Below are 21,410 nucleotides of genomic sequence, written 5' to 3'. Positions count from 1 at the left end.
TTATTTATGAATTTTTATTTTTTTTTGGGTGCAATAATTTATCAAATTTTAATAGGTTCAAATTCGGCAATCACTCTTTCTTTTACTCTTAAAATGAATGCATTCAAACTGTTTAGATATTAATTTAGATTTAGATTTTAGTTTTTTGGGGGGGAAAAACGTTGTGAAAACAATATTTCAATTTTCATAATAAAAATTTATCTCTCATGAGACTAATCCTCATCTAACATATTGCTTCCTCAAGATCAAGAATATCATATGAAAGTATTAAATTGGAAATTATACGCACGCCACCACCAGAAGGCTGAAGTTAGTTTGGTTCTTGATTTAAACAAAAAAAAAAAAGAATACAAAAACTAATTTTTGAATAACTAACAAATTCTTAGGAGCGGCCATAAAGGATAGGCAAAGTTGGATTTGATATGTATAAAGTAATTTGAAATTATAAATACTAAATTACCAACAAATGAATTATAGAAGCTGAAGTAAAACTTCATAAACCTTATATCAGTCATGAAAGAATCACCGCAACAAGCAGTGACTTGAAACAGTCAATCTTAGTTTTATCAATTCCAAGCACACACAAAGCAGAGTACAATGATTTAGCCAAGAAAGAATAAGAATATATCCTATGGAAAATGATATAAATTTTCTTGAAACCTAAAACTGCCAAGAAATACCCAAAGCCTCTCGGTATCTAAAACAAGAAATCAAATTTTAAGAATTACAGAATGTGGCTAAAAATAATTGGAACCGATGAGTGGTTTTTAATTTAAACACTTTTCCTAGAATCAGCTACCTTTGTCTTCTCAATTTATGCAAAGAAAACCCAGAATACCTAACGGCCACAAAAAATCAGTGGGTCTCTATGAAAAGAAGCTATCGTGTATCTGTTTTGATGGTGGGAAGAGAGTGGCTCCGGCGCTCTTTTCCTCCTGGCTTTGAAGAGGCATTGCCATACCATATCATTCCAGCAACAGCTATTATCATCCCTAATACCACCTGCAGATTCAGACCCTCCTTCCCAAAGAAAAAGAAACCCAGAATCAAAACAAGAATGGTCTTCATATGGCCTAGAACTTGGAAAGAAACTGCGGTAAATCTGCCAATGCAGATGAATTGACTGAGGTTGGTCCCAACTGCAATACTGCACGACAGGAATATGAAAATCTGCCAAAACCAGCAGATATATGAGGTGGTTAGACAATGGAAAAGACTAAAGTTGTGTTTATTATAATGTAGTGTTAGGTATGAAAAGGAAAAGCAAAAGCAAAAGGAAATAAATATCTAAATGAAAATAAAAAGAAATTATTCAATGAATGATAATGTAAGTATAATAAGCACTGCAGTTAAAAAGCATTCTCTCCCCCTCTCTCGCTCACTCACCCACGCACCCACGCACACGCTTGACTTCCCATTTCTGCAGCTACTTTACCATGAACCAGCCGTAAAAGTGCTTGTATGCAAGTCGTCACAATTTATCGTGATTATCACTTCAATATGCATGGTGAAATGTTCAAACAGTCCAATGCTAATAACTATTCACCAACCTTCACTAAGTTTTGAATTTTCCCCCACTCTTTCGTTTTGATGTCCTCCTTGAATCATTAAATTTAGTCAAACAACTTCCTCGGCATAAGAGTTATAAGATATAAGCATGATCACGAAATTTGGACCATTAGTCTTATAAAAAAAGTACACATATCCTAATGCCATGTTCATCAACTTCCATAAAGTTGGTACTATATCAGTCGTTATAATGAAAGGAGAACAATAATCAAATTTGGAAATCTAGAAATCGAGTCTAAAATGTTCCTGGGGAGTTTGAAACTCAGGCAAAATCATAATGTAATAAGTGTAACCTTATCAGTTACCATAATCTTATGGAGAATAGGAAAACTAAGTAGGAATCCGCAGGGAAATTCAATTCCTCATGTCTAATTGATGTTAGACCTTTGTTTATAATATTTGATGTTTCATAGCTCCTCATATATTTATAACATTGAATTTACATTGGTAATTTGGCATGCACGGACCAAATGTTGGAAAGCTATAACCATGTTGATTTGAAGGAAAAAGACTACTAAACATGCAGGAATAGACTAGACACGCACCAATGAAATGTGCATATCCGTCCTCTCATCATCACATAAATGTTGAACGTAATTAAATATGTGGTATAGCTTTTGTGCCAGAACTTACCACAGAGCCTATAGTATAATCGTATCTGTCAACTCTTTTGTTCGTCAAAAAATAATCTAGAAAAGGGCCTACTAACAATAGTGATGCTGCTTGTGCTGGCGCTGTATGTCCCAACAGGTTGAAAGAACTCAACGAATACTTCCGTTGAAGATAATGAACATACTGCACATATATATCGTGATTCCATGAGTATTGAACACTAAATATATAAGTTAAGAATAAGACTTCTCAGAACAATTAAAGTCAGTTAACACCAATCTGAAACATCACGAGCTTCTATGCTACTGAAGTGTACATTTGTCATGACATAGAAGCAGAATATGACATGAACCAGAAATTGGCTCATGAATCTTCTTTCTAGGTTAAAATCGCCACTATATTCAGATATAGATCATGCTGTATAAAATTTTCAGTTATTTTTTCAGGCCAGTGAATCGGTGCGTGAACTGTTATGTGTTGATTCCAGCGAGTAGGTTTCAACAGATACAAGCTAAGTCATGTAATGTCCTTGTTGAGCGAAATAAATAAATAAATAAATATTCTGCTTACATATTGTTGCAAAGCAGTGCTCCATACTGCTATGAAGGCAGCGATGAAACCTTTGGCATTAACGCTCACATCAGTAACAGTGCAAACACCAACACCCAAAAGAACAAGACATATGCTTAGTTTTGTATCTCTTGAGTAGCGAATCTTGTCAAAGACAACTTCCAATAGGCAGGATACTGGAATCATGCTCAACTTTGCAATCTGCCAATGGTTAAAAAATTATAAATAACTGCCACACATGAATGGACCACTAGCTAAAACTTAGCCTAACTCACTTGATAGAATCCAACTGAGTTCCACATAAGACTGACGTTCATTCCAACAATAGAGAAGTTAGCAAAAAGTACGAATTTCAGAAGATCAGGAAGTGGTAAATGAGAGGCTTGGACATATCCCAGACATCTTAGTACGGTCGTCATCGAAGTTGTAGTAATAAAGTGCAGCCCTGTTAATGTTGTAGCTGCAGGTGGTATAGGCAATTAAAAGAAAATATTTAATATATAGGTATGCCGTAGGGTCCACTGAGAAACAGGAATAATGGATCAATAAATGGAATGCCATAAAAAAAAAACAAAAAAAAGAAATATACCAAAACTGAAGCCGTAAGTGGCCATCAGGGCTTTGTTTACTATGATAATTCCAACGGAAGTGACAACATTGAACATCCATGCAGCTGCATCGACTGCTGCCTTCTTATCAGCCTTAGTGGGAGGTGCCATGTTCTTTTTGCTTCTCACAACTTGGCTACTGGTCTATTCTAACAGCCTCCATGACATTCAATCCACATTCCTATGATGTTCCAGACTTGTGGACCGGGCCACTTAGCAGAATGCAATCTGAAAACGTGGAAGAAGGTCCTGAAATATGCATATTAAAGATAAATCTGGATCTGAATATATGGAGAATGGGGCAATCAAATGACTTTGAAACACAGATTAAATAATCAATATCAACAGCCTCTATCAAAAAATTATTATCTGAATTCATCTTATTTTCCAACAGCACATTGTATCAACCACATTTTCCTGCAACCACCAGCCACCACAACACAACTACAGCTGCAATTCAAATATCCTCAAATATATTTACCACCATAAACAACAATAGTCATGAATTGACCAACTTAAAATTATAAAAGAACAGAGAGATGTGAGGATTGGTATCTCCAAAATCATACTACAACTTCTTTAAAACTTAGCCCGCAAAGCATGGCTTGAATTGGCCTTCAATCCAGGCCACCATCATACTTCTGAAACCATTAATTGAATATCAAATAATCATTTTAGCAAGAAACCAATAGATCTAGTAAGTAATATGGTGAATGCCTTACGAGCATAACTGATTTCTCATTAATTGTTAATACTAATGGTACATTGAATTCGACTCAAAACACTGGAATAAAATACAATGAACAAAATATGTCGCAGACCAAAATACTCGGCATATAACCGCAGCTCTATGCTATTTTACGGCAAACATCCCCCCCAGTGATGCACCGTTTTCTTTTGTAGACTGCATAACGAACGGCATACGAGGGTAGCACACACGCTTGAAAGAAATGGCAATTCCAATTATAGTATGGATTCATTGAGAAAGAAAGATTTTGGATTTACTAAACGATCCTGTTTGGTTGCAGCCATGTACTGGAACGGTTATAGCAGCCGAAACCATTCCAAATTCATTAAACTCAAAGTCTCCAAGATACCTTAAGCCTTAACAGTTCAAAGCTGATCCCATAAGGATTTCAAGAAGCAAAACAGCTCCAACCTCAATGAAAACAAAACACTAATCCCACTCTCGTTTTCACATCCATCATGACAGATCCGAGAAAGGTTCTCAGATCCAGAAGGATAACATCGAGAAGTAGTAGAAGTGACGAGATCCGCGTGCTGTTCTGCTCGTAATTACCAAGATTTTTTTTGCAAACAAAAGGGATGGACGAGATTCAATTAAGAAAGTCATGAATTACCGACCTTATGAATATGATGAGAGGAATAGATGGTTGCCGTTAACGGAATTCCTGAGTGAAAAAGACGCCGGCGTGGTCTCCGGGGTGTCGCGGCCGTTGGGAAGCAGTAGGAATGGAAAAAGAAGCTTTTTTTGGAGTCTTGAGTGAAAGCTCGAGTTTTCAGTGATGGCACGAGCTACGCGCAACACAAACAAGTTCGCGTTTTCAGCAGTTTTATTGGTGTTCGCGCAACGCAGCCAAAAAAATAAAAAAATAATTTCAATTGGTTTTGTTATTCATATCTGTATTTATGGAAAATTAAAAATTTGTGGATTTTGACATATTAATTATATTTTAATATAAAAATTAATTAAGTAATTAAGTAGATTAAAAACTAATTATAATAGTTATTTATAAAAATAGATATTGTCTTTCCTAAAATATCCTTGCTAATTAAGTGTATTGATTAGAACTACTATTATTAAACTGTTTTGAAAAAAAAAAAAATATGAGAACAGAATAAATTGAGATTTTATATTTAAGACTAAAATAAAAATCAAACAAATTCTTATATTAAGAATAAAGATAAAATATCTACACAAGTTTTTAATTAGATTATTTAAATTTGTTAAATCACTTGTTATGATTTATATCGTGGAGCAAGTTGCCTTTTATGTGTTTCTGACATTTTCAATCAAGACCGTATAATTGCCAGCTATTTATAACACGCTTTGGTTGGGGCTAATGCGTTATATCAATAGCAAATCAGCCAGTGGTTCCGTACGATTAAAAATAGGATCAATTTTTTTATATTTATCATTTTAATTTTTCTAATTTTGTATAGTCGTGTGTTTTGTTTCTTCATGTGAAATTTATAATTAAATTATAATATTTAAAAATAGGATAATGATCATATATAATAAGTATTTTCTTAAAAGAAAACAAGGCATATGTGGCGGATATGTTAAATAAAAGAAATGGCCATGGTATATTTTTGGGACATGGGGCACATTTATCACAAAAACAAATTATTTAATTTAGAGTAAAATACTTTCATTATCTTTTTATTTGTCTTGATTGTATAGATCTCTCTTATATTTTGTAAATATATTAGTCCCAACCATTAATCCTATTAAAAAATATTCTAAAGAATTTAAACTTGTTCTTATAGGCTCAAGATTTATCCAAATGAAATTGGAGTGTTGCACGCAGCCACACACTATAAAGCAAGACTACAATGGAAAATTAAGGAATGATAATACTTGTCAATGCAAAATAAATGAAGGATCAACCACACCCTTCAATGCGAAATAAAGTTAATGTATTTAATTTCATTCTTACCATTAATATGCCGTTTTAAATTTCATGAAAGATTTATCACTTTGTTTTCTGTAACATTGGATTGAGTGATATAAAAATAATGTCCCCATAAATACATAAACAATTTTAAAAAAATCAATATATCATTATATAAACTACAAATATAAAGCAAACCAGATTTTCATCAAAAATAATCAGCACCATATATACATAATAAATGCCACATTGATTGTTAATATAAAAGCCACTTAATTAATTTGAATGAATTAAAAAAGTTAGTTAAATTATTATTTATAGTAAATATGAACTGATTTTATATCCTTTTAATAATGACTTTCCTTGGATGCAAACCCTATTAATACGTGTAATCAGTAGGAATATTTTAAATAATGCATTATAAATCTACGAGATAAAATATATTATATTTTTATATTTAGAATTAAATCCTCAACTATTTTTTATATGAAGGGTAATGAATAAAAGCGACATTATCTCTGGTCTTAATTATAAAACCTCGTTTATAGATTATAAATGATGTTTTATAATTAGAAAAAAGTAGTATATGCTACATCCGGTCTTTAATATAAGATCTAGTTGATTAATTTAGAAAGATTAAAAAAATTAGTTAAGTTAGTTATTTGTTATAAATAAGTATTATCTTTTTTAAAATATCCTTATTAATTATGTGTTAGTCACAATTGTCATTTGATAAAACTTTTAATATGTGCAAGTACTACAAGAGTTATTTTAAATAAATAAATAAATATTAAAAATAAAGTGAATTAAAATCTTATATTATGATCAAATTAAAAATCAAATAATTCTTTGATAATAAGAAATTTTGGATTGGATTTGGATTGGATTTGGATATACTATAGTTGACCCGGGGCGAGAAAAACTGCTAGTTGCAGCAGGCGAGTTGGGTATTAGATTATCAATCTCAATCATGGTGGAGGCGATTGTCACGTGGCTGGCATGCCCTTGTTACGAACCATGTGTCTCCGTCCCTTCCCGTCTCTGAAACTTTGCTCCGCAAAACAACAAAAGCATCCCCACCCTCTTCTTCCCTTGCCCTTTCCCTTTCTGTCTTCCAACCCACACCCTCTCTTCTTCCATCACTGCGATTCCTATCACCCCCACCGCAGTTTGGGGCCGCGATTCTCCGCCCCTCACCCTCTTCGAGCCTCACCGATAAAAGGTCCTCCTTGATTACATGGCTAAGAAGAGAAAGTCTATAGCTTCGAGCCTCGATGAGGTGGATCGAACCATGTATGCGTCGTTTTGTAGTGCCGCCAATTCCCTCTCTCAGCTCTACACTCAGGCTATGAACCACCAAAAGCTTTCGTTCCAAGCCGGTGAACGCCACGGCCTCGTAAGATTTCTCCTCCGGACTCGATAAAATTTTGCGTTTTTTTTTTTTGTCGATTTCATGTTTTAGGTTTTATGAAACGTGTTTTTGAATTGCGATTTCAATGCATTCACTGATGCTTCCTTTTTACTGGGAAAGATTAGTTTTGTTCCGAGCGGGCTTTTGCTCCAACCCGTCTTTTAACCCCCCCCCCTCCTTTTTCCCGTTTCTCATGGTTAATTATGATAGGGCTTTTTGTTACGATTTTCATTGATAATTCCATCTTCGGTGCGAAGACATTATATCTCTATAAAACTTTGCTTGTCGTGCTATGCCCTTTTTTTTTAAATGAATTTTTGAATCCGTGTAGGTTTCGCTAATGCTTTTCTCTTTAGTTTTACAATCTTTTGAACCCAATAGAGCGTTTTCAATTTTAGTTGTCTATAGGTTTCATCGATTTTCTGACTTCTCCGTTTATTGTTCATTGTTTTATTTTCTAATTGTTCAGTTCATTCTCAGTCCTTACCATTCGCTCTATTTTGTAACTATGGATTGTTATGTCTTGGCATGATTTCGTTAGATTTATACTATGCTGTTTCGTATCAGTCCACCATGCTTCAATCCAGTGCCATTTTGCTCACTGAAGGCATCTGTTGCCGGCTTTTGGAGGCTGATTACAAACCCATATTTCGTAACCTCTTCTGAAATTATGCCTTTTTCCAATTATATACAAAAAGTGCACTCAGTAAGCCGTGCATAGTTTGATTTCTAGTTCTGATAACTTGAAAAATTTTAACAGCTTATGGTATTTCCATGTTCCGTCTGACTTCACATTTATGGAACTCAGTTGTCTATGGCTGCAACTAGCTTGGACAATGAACTTACCCTATATGTCATTTCAGGAGAAACTTTATCAATGGATCTGGAGACAGCAAGAGGGTGGATCAAGAGTTGCAACGGTTGATATACTTAACTACATTCAGGTTGGCCTAATTGTTCTCTCTTTTGCTAATTCAGTGCATAACAATGTTGATATTGGCTCAGTGCATCTATAGAGCAGTAGCATGTGATACTTTGTAACCTTACTAAGTTATTAAGAGAATACTAGATAATTAAGAGTGATAGTGGAACACTGAATAGTAAATAGTTATGCGTCCTTCTACTAATGGGGCACGGGTGCCTCCGAGTGTAGCAGTGTGAAAGCAGGCATGGGAGTTGGACTGTAGTAGTGGGAGCCGTGGAAAGAAATTTTACAAATATGAAAGGGAAGTAGACTAACTAAACCCTGTTTTAGTCCACATTTCTTCTCATTCAAAGCGATAGTGCACTAATGATTTGACCATTGATAGGGTTAGCCATTGAGTTTAATCAAATTTTATAGTGATCTTAACCAAGCCTAATAAAATGCTTTAAAAATTAGGCTTGAGGCCTACCTATGAGTAGTTCTGTAGTGATTTTCTCACTTTAGAAGGATAAAGAGAGAATTGTCTCACTGGCTTAGCATGCTTTATTAGCTTGTTAAATAGTTAGATTCCCTGTGTAGAGAGGTTTACCGTTAGTAGTAACCTTTTGTCAGCTGCTTTGTCTGTGAACTTTTCCTTTATTAGCCGTGTTTTCTCAGTCTTTTTTGGGGTGTTGATGTTAGAGTTATCTTTTTTTTTCTCTTTGGTGATTATAGCGGTTAGTGTTGTGGTTAAACATAAGGTTGACATCAATGAGATTATTTCCTTCAAGTAACAAATATATGTTTGTTAACATCTGACCTCTTCTTTTACCATGTTTGAAGTTTTTTGGATTGACGGTTTCCTAGATCAAAATGGTGAATATGGCTTGTGGCTTCTGTTTTCTTTTGGCAATTTTGATATCTTGAAGTTGTAGTTACATTTGCTGTATTTTGTGAAAAGTGATGACATTGTTGAGAATCTTGGGATGGCTTATTGATTCAAAATTATAGGTTTTATGAAATCTACTCCATTGCTTGCAGAATGAGTTGGATTATTGTGGAGAGGAGCCATCAATGTCTCCAAGGGCACCACTTCAACATCAACAGGCTCAACCATTAATGCAAGTCAATAGTTTAGGCTTCCCAGTCGCTTCAGGTTCTTCCGGCCAAACAGTTATTGCTCAGGGACTTCGGTCTGAGAATAGTGATAATCAACAGAAGAATTCTGTGTTTTCAAATGCTTTGTCTAGCCCTGTTCGCCGAAGTCTTCAGAACTATCATATTGGCGAGGGAGGGTCCTGTCCCGGCAGCCTCTCCTTGGGTAATGGAAACAGGAACACTGAACCTGGCTTTTTTCAGCAGCAAAACAGGGATTCTGCTGCTTTCAATTCCAATGATTCTGCCATGGATATGCATGCTGATTAGTCATGCTTACTAGTTTATCTCCTGAAAATTATTGTCTCACAGGCTTTCTGCAATACCTGCAAAGGAAGTGAGTAACTATGGAATTACATATCTGGTTTGGCCCGTGGTCTCCTACGCGAAATGACACAGCAGGGTGGAACCATTTTCATCATCCAATGAGTATGCTTATGACGTCGTGGGGATTGATAAGTTCGAGTCTTCTGTGATCTCTGTAAAGCTATCTGTTGAATAGGTTTAACCCCTTGTGGCGTAACACTTTTTTTTTTTTTTTTGGGTTTTAATATCATTCTCTTTAAAGACGACTTTTTTAAAATAGGCATTGCTTCTGTATCAAGTTCCCTATGTAAATCTGTTTCTTTTCTAACAGATCTATTTTGGCAACTTGCTGTTTCTAATATCTTGAGGACTTTATATCTTCGCTTTGTTTCTTCATTTTGTTGACTGATCTCAATTTATTAAGCTTCCAAGTTCCATGGGAAAGAGAGAGAGAGAGAGAGAGAGAGAGGAATACCCTGCCTACTGGGTGTGGTGTTTTCGTTTTATTTTATTTTATGTTATTTATTTATTTATTTTTTTGTGTGTATGTTTAGTGAGTTCAATTAAACCACAGTACCAAGGTAATGATGATGGTAATGGATCATGAGGTGAGATCTCAAGAATGGGATAAGAAAAGAAGGGAAGAAATCTATTCCTTCTCTGGACCCCAACGTTCAAAGCGTTTTTGTGCCCTTGTTTTTTTTTGTGTGTTGGGGGACCCCGGGGGGCGGGGGGTGTCTGGTTTGGTTTAAGGGAAAAGGGAAGTTTTTAAATCTCTGTTTGGACGAGAAGAAAAGTTTAGAAGAAAGAAAATGAGAGGAGAAAAAATAGAGAGAAGAAAAAACCGGAAGAAAGTTGTTATCATCTTTTTTATTTGGATGGATGAGAGAAAATAGAAAGAAGAGAAAATTAACAAATATCTAAATGACTAAAATATCCTTATCAAAATATATCATATTTAAAATTAAACGAAATTAAATATTGCAATAGAAAAATTATAATAACATTAGCATTATCAAATAATTTAAAATCAAGTTATTTGATTTATATATATTTTTATATTATTATATTTTAAAACCAAATTATTTAATAAAAACATTTTTTTAAGATAAAAAAATAAAAAGGGAATAACTTTTTAAATATAATAAAAGAAAATAAATATGAAAAGCAAAAGAGTAAAGGGATAATCATGAAAATCTTGTTTTCATTCCCAAATCTCTCCATATATGGAGAGAAAATAAAGTATAGGACCCACTTTATTTTCTTTTCTGTTTTTTCCATTTTTTATATTTTCTCTCATATCCAAACAAGAGAAAATTTGTTTCTTTCTATATTTTTCTCTAGTTTTCTTTCCTCAGTTTTCTCTCAATCCAAGCAAGGGGTCAGAGTTTTGGAATTGCATTGGAGGTATGTCGGCATTCCTCAGGATTGCATTATTTTGTATCAAGAAATGTACTCGTTTGCCGAGAAAACAAACTTCGGTTTAACTGGTAAGGCGCGAGTTCAAATCTTCCTCTCGGTATGCGGGTTTTATTAATTAGTAGTTTCCAACTAGTAACTTTAAACTAAATATTTTAACGTTTTATAAAATGATCTTTTTCATATATTTATTTTATAGAGTGAAAAATTGTTAATCAAGCGATCACTCATCAATGTGGCAAATCCTAATCTCTTCAAGTCTTTATAATTCAACGCATTCAAACTTTCATTTGCTTAGGAAAAAATACACTCTTTTGAAAATTAGCTCCCACTCTAAACCAAAAAGCGAATTATTTTTTTTAATATTTTTCATCCTTTATCTAATAAAAAAAAACCCATGCATCCATCATATTTTGTACCGAGTTAAGCTTTGCAATCTCAAATTTAAAAAGAAAAAAAAACTTAGAGGGTATATGGTTCATTAAAAAAACGCTTTTTAAAAGCGCTTTCATATAGTTTGAAAAGATAATGAGGAGTGCGAATAATTTGACTGGATATTAATAATGTTAATAATAATATTAATACATGAAAAGGCAGGGGGACAAGTAAGGCTAGAGTTTTTAATGATCCCCCAAAACCACCACCATGTGATTGTGGGAAGGGTCATCTCATCACCTTGGAACTCTCCACCCTTGCCTTCATATCTATCCCTCTCAAGTCGTCATCATTACGCTTTTAATTTTATTATATATTTTATACTCCCCCGTCCCTCCGTTTTTATCTTTCTCGTTTTGATTTAAATTTTAATTTTTGTTTCCAAATGTAAGTCATCTTTTTAAATTTTAAAAATGTAATTATTCCTTATTTTTAGTTAAGATTCAAACAATCTAACATTAAACAGAGAATAAAATTAAAAATAATTATTATATAATATATAAATTTTATTTTTTATTTATGTGTTCTTTTGTGAGGATAAATAAATAGAAATAGAAGAAATACTATCAAATGTGCGTGACAACGTCATTACCCTATCTGCTTGATAAAAAGAAATACTACTTCCGATTTTAACTATAAATGTTGTTTGTTATTTATAAATGAAATCTTATAATTAAATCAGAAATAGTAATTAATATTACACAGCTAAACGCTGGTCGGGAGATGAGAAAGTTTTGGAAATCAATGGAAAACTACAAAAGAAATTGAAAAATGGAAAAAGAAATCGAATAAACTTCACATGTACACATTTGAATATTTAAATATCGTTTTCTTTTTTTTGCCAACAATTTAAATATCATTTTCTACAAAAGCAGCAAGCTAACACATATTTCTAAACCAACAAACCAGACCGAATTTTCATGCATTTGTAATAACCATTGAAAGTCGTCACATGCCCAATTTTTGAAAAGAAAATATGTTAATTCCGCGTCCTTAAATAAAATATTATTTTTTACCAAAAAAATATTATTTGAAATATACTCTCTCATTTGTATATAATGGGTGAACTATTATTAAATTAATAATTTTAATATAAAATATGAAATATATTGCAAAACATTACTAACACCTATAAGTGCCAGTAATATTTAAAAGGCCGTGCAATATAATAATGCACACTCTAGATCTGGTTATATATTAGTATATTGACAATGTCACATAATTAAAGGAATAATAGTGTAGCAAATTTGGGAAACAATGTGCTGGTAGGTATACTCCATGTCTTATATAGCTTCTAAAGTTGAGAGCAAATAATTGTATAGGCCTATGTTTTGATAGGGATCAGGGGCAGCAAAGTTGGTGGATTAATCTTTGATATTTTATAAATATTATTAGTATTATATCTCAAACTCTGGCTTAAAAAAAAAATTGACGTGGGTTCCTCGAATTTTATGTTAGTTTTTATCATTTTTATTTAAATAAAATATAAAGCATTTAAAGAGATTGTTGAGGGCTAAAACTAAAATCCTAGTAAAAAACATTAAAAAAAATACTCATGTTTAGTATTTTCATAAAGTTTTGTGATGGCCGCAGAAGGCAGGGTCCTTGTTGCCACTGTAGACATATTGATCGAATCAAAGGTAGGTATGATAAATTAGCATTAAATAAAATCAGTTGCATTTAATGAATGTCACTGTTTTTGCCCTTTTTAATATTACAGGCTTGGTAATTGATTGACCTGGGTCTATTCATATAATAAATAAATTAATTTGGCCACTAGTGTAAGGCCACATGCATGCATGAAACGCCTCCTTCTTTTCACAAAGTTAAAAGTTTGGAACTTTTAAGAACTTTTAGACACGCTCATCAACTTCTTTCTGCGGTGGTTAGAAATGATCAATTTTTTGTTTAGCAAAAGTTGATCTTAATTAATGTCTCCTCATTTGATTGTGAAAATGGCAAAGGGAACCAATCAAAATGGACAGCTCACTGAAAATCTACCAGACATACCCTTTTTGATATACTTATTATTTCGCCAGTGTTAAAAATAAAATTTTAAATCTTATTAATTGTGTCCTCAAATTTAATTTTTTTAATATTTTAATATATTGATTCCTTGATTAATAAATAAATGGTATGATTGTAAATAAATAAACAAAAACCCTTTTTTTTATCTTATAATCAGGATTGGAGAGATATTAAAGTATACTAGTATTTGATATCACAACAATTCATTCATTCCATAAATTTAATAAATTAAATTGTGATTTATGGAGAGTGTTGATAACCACATAATTCTGGAGATGTGAAAATTCTTCCATGTGCTCCCGTGTCGATAAGCATGCTCTTGACCCCGCAAAAAAAAAAATGTAGCTAATTAATTCGAGAATTTATTCCACGGCTTTTTAAGTTATTCTGGAGAGATATGATTTTATGTGAGGAATTCACACAAACTCAAGAGAAGGTGGTCGAACTGTGCACTACCACACTATATTCCTCTTATCCTATTTATAACGTAGAGAGATAAAGTTTTTTTATCCTATTTATAAGTCACTTCATTAAATTTTTAGTATGAATATACTATTTTGTCTTTTATTTATTATAGTGTAGATAGTTATTCTTTTGAAAGGTGTATATATTAAATGAGGGTAAAATTAGAAAATTGTTATATTTTAATAAAGAGTTAATGCAATTTAAAGTTTTCTTTAGTCTGTATAAAATATGTTAAAAATACCTTATAAATAGAACCAGATAAGTACTCTTTAAGCTGATTAGGAGAGATTCACAGGTCATACTTCTAATAATGGATATTGCACTATAAATATGGCTCCATTTGGCAGGCACAAATGAGAATACTTTTTTATTTCATCACATAAAATTCAAAATATATATAATATTTAATTATACTCCTATCATCATTATTTGATATTATCTGTCTTAATCATTTTTTAAATCTACATATGTATGTGTGGGAGACATTTTTTGTATGCAAAATTATTTTTTCTATTTCATTTTTTATTTTAGGTGCCAAATACGAGTGTGTATGTGTATGTGTATGATTCATGGTCTATGCGTCAGAGCTCTTGTTGTGCAATTGTTGCACTACGGTACATAGTGCTATTTTGTCACACACTACTCATATCTTAAATATAAGATTTTTTTGTAATGTAAATTACACTACAAAAATGGTTTTATATTTAGAACCAGAGAAGTATATAATTACTACGTCTAGTCCTAATGATAAAACCTCGTTTATGGATTATAAAAAAAGTCTTATAATTACGACTGAAATAGTATTATTCTTTCTTATATGCAAACAGTAAGAGAAAATATGAATTAATGTAATGTTAACAAGATTAATATTGAAGATTACTAGAGTTTTATAACAGGTTTAATATGTTTAACTGTTTTATTGGCACGTGCCAATTATTTTTTAAAAAATTAAATTTGGAACGTGAGAGTGATAGCAAAAGAATTTAATTCAACTTGTTGGTTGGAAAAATAAAATTGACTAGGAGGTACTAAGCTAACTATTGTGTTACTACCTTGTTGGTTATATATATATATATATATATATATATTTTCCCCTCTTTTGGTAGGCAAATTTTTGAGTGATTATGAGAAGAACCTCCCTCCTTTTTATTTTTTTTTCTTGTCTGAATGATTCTTGTGTAAGAAAAGAAAGTAGGTACAAAAAGTGAGACGAGATTAATTAAGAGAGTGGAGATAATTTTTTTATCCTTATTTATTGTGTCGTTTTCTGACCAAATTCTCCTAAACCTAACATAATTTTAATCCCTCTCCCTACTTTACAAAAATACAAATGTTACAGTATATTTGATATTATTTATTAATCTAAATTCAAACATATTAAATCCCCCAATTTAAATTATTTCAACATGTGATTCTTTTTTCATCTGCAAATTGAACTCTTTTTTTTCCCTCCTTGTTTTAAACTATTATGAATTCATCATTGTATCCATAGAATTTATCAAATAAGTCATACCTCATGGTTAATAAATAATTAAAAAATCCTTTAAGAAATTTAAATCACTCTGTATCACAAACATTTCTCTTTTTTTTGCTTATAAAAAAAACAAACATTTCTTTTTATTTTGATAAATTGTCTTTTTATAAAAAAAAATGTGATATAGTAAAAGTTTTATGTTATACACAGAGACTTAGGCATTATGTCAACTGATTGGTTGATTAAGAAATGGAAAATAAGTCTTCAATACATAATCTCCAGATACAATAGGCAGTTATGAGAGCCAATCTTTGTCCAACTATTTTAGTTGACCTGAAGGCATAATAATGTTATTTATGTACGTTGAAATTTTGCTCCTCAAGATATTATATGCCTTTCTTTTCACCTTTTACTATTTTTAGCTTTAATAACTATTATTTCTTCTTAATTAAAAAAAATCTCAGGCTTCTTAATTTACTTGCAATTTGTTTCTTCTTAATTGTGCATCATGCCCTGATGATTAAATCTTATTAATCTTTAATTAATACGTGCGAAGGGTTCAAACTTTCAAGCCCTTTCTAATAAAAAAAATCGTCTTGAAACATGTCTTTAATTAAAAAAATTTCAAAATCAACCATTCAATTTTTTAAAAATATTTATTTTTCTGGACAAAAATAAAGAAATAATTATTTACGGTATTTTAATTAGATTTTAAATGCATGATCCTTTGTGTGGGTACCTATATATAAAGTATTAGTAATAGTAATTTATACACGAACACGCAAATATGTCTCGTAAAAGAAGAAAGGAATTTGGCCATTAAAAAAATGGGGCCCATCGCTATCATGCGCCTTGGGTCACTATCCCCATCTTCTTTTGCATAATTCGAACCAAAGCCATGCTTAATTTTCCCATTTTATTCCCACTCTCAATTGAATTACTCGCCGATTTTTTATTCCATGTGGCCATCGGAGATTCTCCTCCTTAATCCTTCCGATTCCACGCGCCACCCTTGTTGATCCTACCGCCGGTGACCTTGCTCCGTGATCTCTTCAACACTACTCGGTACTGCCAATTCGGTTCTTCCTTGATCTAGTTTCTCTGCCCCTTTGCCGAGATAGTGAAGGAAACCGATGCTGGAGTGTCCTTCTTTACTGATTTAATTTGATTGAGTATGGAAAGTCAGTTGAGTAAGCCACATGAAAAAAAAGTAGTCAAACTCTAAGTCGTCGTCAGGTCTAAAATCAGCTCATTCAGGGTTTCATTTGTTGGTGCTTTCGTTCGTTTTATTTTGCATTAGAAAGTGCTGCAACTCTCCGGCGATTGCTGTTCTTGGTTGTCGCTGGATTTTGCAATTTCAGTAAATGGGGAGGAACGCTGTGTGAGGAACTGCATGTTAACATTTGATTTAGGCCTGGCTGCGGCGAAGTAGAGATCTTTTTCTTCTGCCTTCATTTAAAGCGATCCCACTGTGATATAGTTGATAGATTCGTTTGTCGGTAAATTAACAGGGATTCATCTTTTGCTCCATTGAATGAATAGGAGCTGATTGAGAAATTTTGTTTTCTTTTCTTATTTGTTGTGAGGATACTGTTGCTTAACTTTTATTTATTCTTTTTTTGTTAAATTTTATTGTCAACTTATGTTGTGAATTCCATATCGAAATGTTTAGAAAATCTCCATGAATTGAAGTTTGTCAGGAGTATTGATTCGCCAAGTTGTTGTTTAGTTTTTTCAAATCAAGAATTTGTTTGCGAAGTTTGGTTTTGGCACATAAAAAATGTGTTATGACTATTTTGCAGAATTCTGTGCTTTTTTGCGTAGAAAGAAAAAATCACTTCCTTCCTGAGCTCATTACCATGATCTTTTAAGCGACACTTTTAACACGTTTTTGGAAATTAAAGATTTGGATGCCGCCTTTAAATGGCTTCAGATTGGGTGTCGGTCTTGTTTTATGGTCTCCTAAATCTGTATCTATACTGTGAGATATGCCTTCACTGTGAGATGTGCATTTTTTCCCCCCTACTAAACTCATTCTATCCTTATACAATACTTTCTTTTTGCTTGAAAGGCTTCAACTCTGGTTTGTTCAAGCAGACAGAGCCACATATAGAAATCTCAAATCTCATGCTGCTTTACTGAACTGCCGATGAGCAGAACTGATGTTATTGGCAGTAGAAGGAGGAGGATTCTTCTCTTCTTCAGCTTCAGGATATAGTAAGGGCCTGACCCTTCTTCTCTTGGGTCAGAGGAGTGAGGATAAACCCATGAGAGTTTCCCCGTGGAACCAGTACCAGTTGGTATACCAAGAATCAGACCCCGAGCTCCAGCTGGCTTCAACAAAGAATCGCATTTCCCGCGGTTGCGCTTCCTTTGCTTGCTTTGGTCGCGCTTCCGCAGGGCTTGAAACACCATCTCCTCTTAAAGTGGGCCCTGCCCAACAGCATGATGTCTCACCAGGGTCCTTGGTTTCTGACAAGGAGCAATCTGTTCATCTTGATAATAGTAATGCTACAAGAAAAATAGCACTTAAAAGTAGCCTAAAAAGGCCACAAGATCATAAGCCAACTCCCATTGAAGCTGCTAATGAACGTGAAGAATCAGGCGGTGAGCGGAGTGATTTTTCTGTTCAAAGAGAGCGCAGGAAAGTGCAGTGGACAGATGCTTGTGGCAATGAGCTCACTGAGATACGAGAGTTTGAACCAAGGTATCGGAGTATTTTGTTTTCCGTAAATGTTTTAGCCAAGAATATTTATATTAATAAATTATCTGTACCAAGTAAGATTTGCTAGTTTACGCTATTTCTAACTTTTCTTTCTTTGTTTAGTCATAAAATGTCGAAAGAAGCATGCTAAAGTTGGCTATTTGAATTACGGTAATTTGACAAATTAATTAAAGGCATGTATTGGATAGTGAAGAAAATATGTATTATGTGTCTAAACCCCTATATTTCATGATCCTGCCTCCTCCTCTGCTTGGATGCGACTATAAGAATGTTGATTTGTGGGTTTGTACTTTTACTGTTCTCCATTTGATTTATTATAGCTTTTAATGATGCTTCCGATGCCACATCTGTTGTTTCTCTCTTAAGCCTGTCTTCTTATTTTTGGTTTCTCCCACTAACGGATAATCTTACTCTTTGCTTGTCAGTGATTACTATTGAATCTAATGATCTTATTGATGCTTGAAATTCTTTATATCTTTGCTTTATGCTCGTGCTTGAACCACCAGAATTTGGATTGAACCATATCATATTGATTCTGAAATTTTGCAATGCCAGTAGCCTTGATAAAGTTCTCGAATCAAGCAATGGACAGAAAGCAAAAGAGAAAAGGGGGGAGATAACTGGTGACGGTAGTAATTGTTCATTTGTAATTTAGGTAGGGAGATCAATTAATATGAGGCGGGCATGATAATTGATCCAACTTCTCTCGTTTGGGCATATTGCTGTTATGATAGGCACTCAAGCTGGGTGGGGAATCTCTAAAAGTTTGATGTTTACACATGAGGACCGCCCTGCTTAAGTAACTTGTCACGCAGTTCATGCTATTCAATGTCAGACTTTAGCATCCCATACCATCCTGGTTCTTATCAAGTTAATAACTAAGGAAAAAAATATCAAAAGAGAAGATGATCCCTCGCTCTTGGGTGGAAGGATTTTAGCTTTGAATGACCGTGGTTTTTGTTCTCAAGTCTTATTTTTGCAATCTCTATTGGATTGGGACATCATTTCATTGATTCTCTCTTGAATATGTTAGGCCTCTTCCTAGTCAAGTGGTCTTAAATGTGGATCGTTTTGGTCAATGGTTAACATTATAGATTTGTTATAGGCTGAGAGTTTAACAAAGCTCTTTTCTTTCATAGTTATCATAAGTTATTCCTTTATATGGGTTCTGTTATTCTGTTATTCGGTTCTTACCTTCCATGTGCTATATTCGTATGGTCCTGTCAAATTAAGGTCCCATAAACACAATCTGTTCTATTGTAGAAGATATATGGTGCTTTTTTATAAGATGCGAACTATCTTAGGATTAATAAAAGTTTAATCACGCAATTTGTGGAATCTGAGTATAAGCTATTCGTTGTTGCATTGTTTATCTACTCGTATATTTTTCCTTTTGGTCATGGCATGGGGCAGAGCAGAAAGCTCTGATTCTTAGTTGGTAGGTTTGGAACTTGAAAGGCTTTGATTTTGTCTTGCAAATTTGGAGTCATTTCTGCGTAGCAAGTTTAGAGATTCTGGAAGGTTTAAGGAAGGAATGTTTAATAGGAAAAGCCTGCCTTGAAGTTTTATATGTCTTTAGTTTGAGATAACTAATGGAATATTTTAGGATAAAATGCTGCTTTTGGTGCATTTAAGGGGCATGATGTTTGTTTTCTTTTTCTTTCCTGGGATTTTTAGATAATTGCTAGTGCTACTGCAACGAGGTTTTTCCGTGATATTACTGGGGAAGGCTTCTTTCTATTGTTGTGGTTTCACCTTGTTGTTTGGTTTTCATTTCTGGCTTTTATAAAGGACGCCTCATCCTTTGCCCTTGTACTCTTATTTCTTTATTTTTCTACATAAAAATAGTGGCTTCATCATGTCCTACTCTTGTTGGATATTTTGGGCAAGTTCTATGTCTTCATACATGTGGATATGCTTGGGCACCACATCTTTAGGTTTTTGGTTGATTCAAAACCCCGTACATTCTTTGGCCAAAAAAAAAAAGAAAAGAAAACCTGTACCTTCTAAATTTTTCAGCCCCTTTGTTATTTGTTACTTGAATGATCTTTGGGAAGCTTCTATATTGATGTGAATTATAATTAGTTGGATTCTTGGTTTATTAACTCGAAATCTTCTTATGTGCAAAAGGATTTGGGCAGCTTTGCCGCATGCTTCATATTTTTTTTCCACCCACTTGCTATTTCGTTTTGATCTGTACGGTGCCTTTCTCATGTGATTTCGGTAAAAGTCAAACGAGGTGTATGTAATATATTTTTCTAAATTTTTCCAATAACCTATGTGTAGTTGATTACTGAACTAGAAATTGTCATTCATCTGCAGTGAAGTGGATGGATCAGATGATGAATTTGACAATGGGAATGACAGAACTTGTTCGTGTGCCATTATGTAAAATTGAATTTCCACCATAAGACGAGTGGAACTCATTTGCGTGGCGTCCAGGGAATCACTGCTTCTAATAGCATCACTCAGCTTGTAGAGAATGAAGCCACAATTTTACAGGACATCTGAGACGGACATGGTAGAGAGTCCAATAACATGATCTGCCTGAGTGATCGTCTGTGTCGCAGCCTTCAATTTTGTTCCTCTGCTTCTCACCGTCATCATCATCAATCAATTTATTGTATATTTCTTGTGTGATTACATTATCTTTCGATTCATCACATTTATGCCATTTCATGTTCTCATTGTTATATGGATCGACGAAGTTTTAGTCCTATGTTCTCATCTTCATCTAGAAGAAAAATTATACAAGCATGAGATTCCATACAAAGTATTTGATAGCAGCTTGGTGATGCTGATAAACAAAGGGGCTTCTGAGTTATGTCCTCTGCTTGAAACCAGGGCTGTGAACGGAAGGGTTGGAAACTGAGAATTATTCCGCTCGTTGCACTGAGTTTAGGGTTCATTTGGTGTCACTGAGTTGCCCGAGTCGTGCGAGTGAAAATCATTTGTGGCAGTGTTCTCTTGGTGGTGTGTTTGATGAAAGGGGGCACCACTCCTCCATCAGGAAAACATGTGTCATTTATCAGACGCTTATGGTCGGGCTCTGGATCCTTAGCTTTTCCGACGCGCCTGTTTATAAAATTATAT

The 21,410-nt window shown here is 33.6% G+C and overlaps 3 protein-coding genes across 6 annotated transcripts; 2 read left to right on the top strand and 1 right to left on the bottom strand.

The window, feature by feature from the left end:
• Positions 1-481: 481 nt before the first annotated feature.
• Positions 482-4,816, bottom strand: LOC114729532 (UDP-rhamnose/UDP-galactose transporter 6). Of its 2 annotated transcripts, none has more exons than XM_028916550.1 (6): positions 4,725-4,816; positions 3,341-3,608; positions 3,027-3,211; positions 2,752-2,952; positions 2,203-2,364; positions 482-1,170 (listed from the first exon to the last, which is right to left on the bottom strand). In XM_028916550.1, exons 2-6 carry the CDS (start codon positions 3,468-3,470, stop codon positions 880-882), a joined length of 969 nt encoding a protein of 322 aa, XP_028772383.1. In that variant the 5' UTR covers positions 3,471-3,608; positions 4,725-4,816; the 3' UTR covers positions 482-879. The 2 variants fall into 2 exon arrangements, with proteins under 2 accessions (XP_028772383.1, XP_028772390.1); XM_028916557.1 differs by having other exon boundaries at positions 3,341-3,587.
• Positions 4,817-7,216: 2,400 nt separating this feature from the next.
• On the top strand, positions 7,217-10,167 carry LOC114729547 (uncharacterized). 2 transcript variants are annotated; one of them, XM_028916577.1, is made up of 4 exons: positions 7,217-7,391; positions 8,270-8,350; positions 9,352-9,631; positions 9,778-10,167. In XM_028916577.1, the coding sequence occupies exons 1-4, from the start codon at positions 7,233-7,235 to the stop codon at positions 9,804-9,806; spliced, it is 549 nt and encodes a 182-aa protein (XP_028772410.1). In that variant the 5' UTR covers positions 7,217-7,232; the 3' UTR covers positions 9,807-10,167. The 2 variants fall into 2 exon arrangements, with proteins under 2 accessions (XP_028772410.1, XP_028772402.1); XM_028916569.1 differs by having other exon boundaries at positions 9,352-10,167.
• Positions 10,168-16,519: 6,352 nt separating this feature from the next.
• LOC114729563 (uncharacterized) lies at positions 16,520-21,090 on the top strand. 2 transcript variants are annotated; one of them, XM_028916597.1, is made up of 3 exons: positions 16,520-16,828; positions 17,664-18,299; positions 20,640-21,090. In XM_028916597.1, the coding sequence occupies exons 2-3, from the start codon at positions 17,755-17,757 to the stop codon at positions 20,707-20,709; spliced, it is 615 nt and encodes a 204-aa protein (XP_028772430.1). In that variant the 5' UTR covers positions 16,520-16,828; positions 17,664-17,754; the 3' UTR covers positions 20,710-21,090. The 2 variants fall into 2 exon arrangements, with proteins under 2 accessions (XP_028772430.1, XP_028772421.1); XM_028916588.1 differs by having other exon boundaries at positions 16,522-16,657.
• The last annotated feature ends 320 nt before the right edge of the window (positions 21,091-21,410 follow it).

This window comes from Neltuma alba, unplaced genomic scaffold (genome assembly GCF_004799145.2).
Source record: "Neltuma alba isolate B1F8T4 unplaced genomic scaffold, ASM479914v2 tig00002483_pilon, whole genome shotgun sequence".
Lineage (NCBI taxonomy): Eukaryota > Viridiplantae > Streptophyta > Magnoliopsida > Fabales > Fabaceae > Neltuma > Neltuma alba.
Note: the sequence above shows the minus strand (reverse complement) of the source record. Positions and strands in the feature narration are given on the sequence as shown.

Excerpts from the sequence above, each read along its gene's own strand:
- LOC114729532 (XM_028916550.1), bottom strand. The coding sequence starts at position 3,470 with ATGGCACCTCCCACTAAGGCTGATAAGAAGGCAGCAGTCGATGCAGCT. Across the intron at positions 3,212-3,340 it reads CACTTACGGCTTCAGTTTTG|CTACAACATTAACAGGGCTG; the intron begins GTATATTTCTTT and ends TACCACCTGCAG. Across the intron at positions 1,171-2,202 it reads ATTATACTATAGGCTCTGTG|ATTTTCATATTCCTGTCGTG; the intron begins GTAAGTTCTGGC and ends TGGTTTTGGCAG.
- LOC114729547 (XM_028916569.1), top strand. The coding sequence starts at position 7,233 with ATGGCTAAGAAGAGAAAGTCTATAGCTTCGAGCCTCGATGAGGTGGAT. Across the intron at positions 7,392-8,269 it reads CCGGTGAACGCCACGGCCTC|GAGAAACTTTATCAATGGAT; the intron begins GTAAGATTTCTC and ends ATGTCATTTCAG. Across the intron at positions 8,351-9,351 it reads ATATACTTAACTACATTCAG|AATGAGTTGGATTATTGTGG; the intron begins GTTGGCCTAATT and ends CATTGCTTGCAG.
- LOC114729563 (XM_028916597.1), top strand. The coding sequence starts at position 17,755 with ATGTTATTGGCAGTAGAAGGAGGAGGATTCTTCTCTTCTTCAGCTTCA. Across the intron at positions 18,300-20,639 it reads ATACGAGAGTTTGAACCAAG|TGAAGTGGATGGATCAGATG; the intron begins GTATCGGAGTAT and ends ATTCATCTGCAG.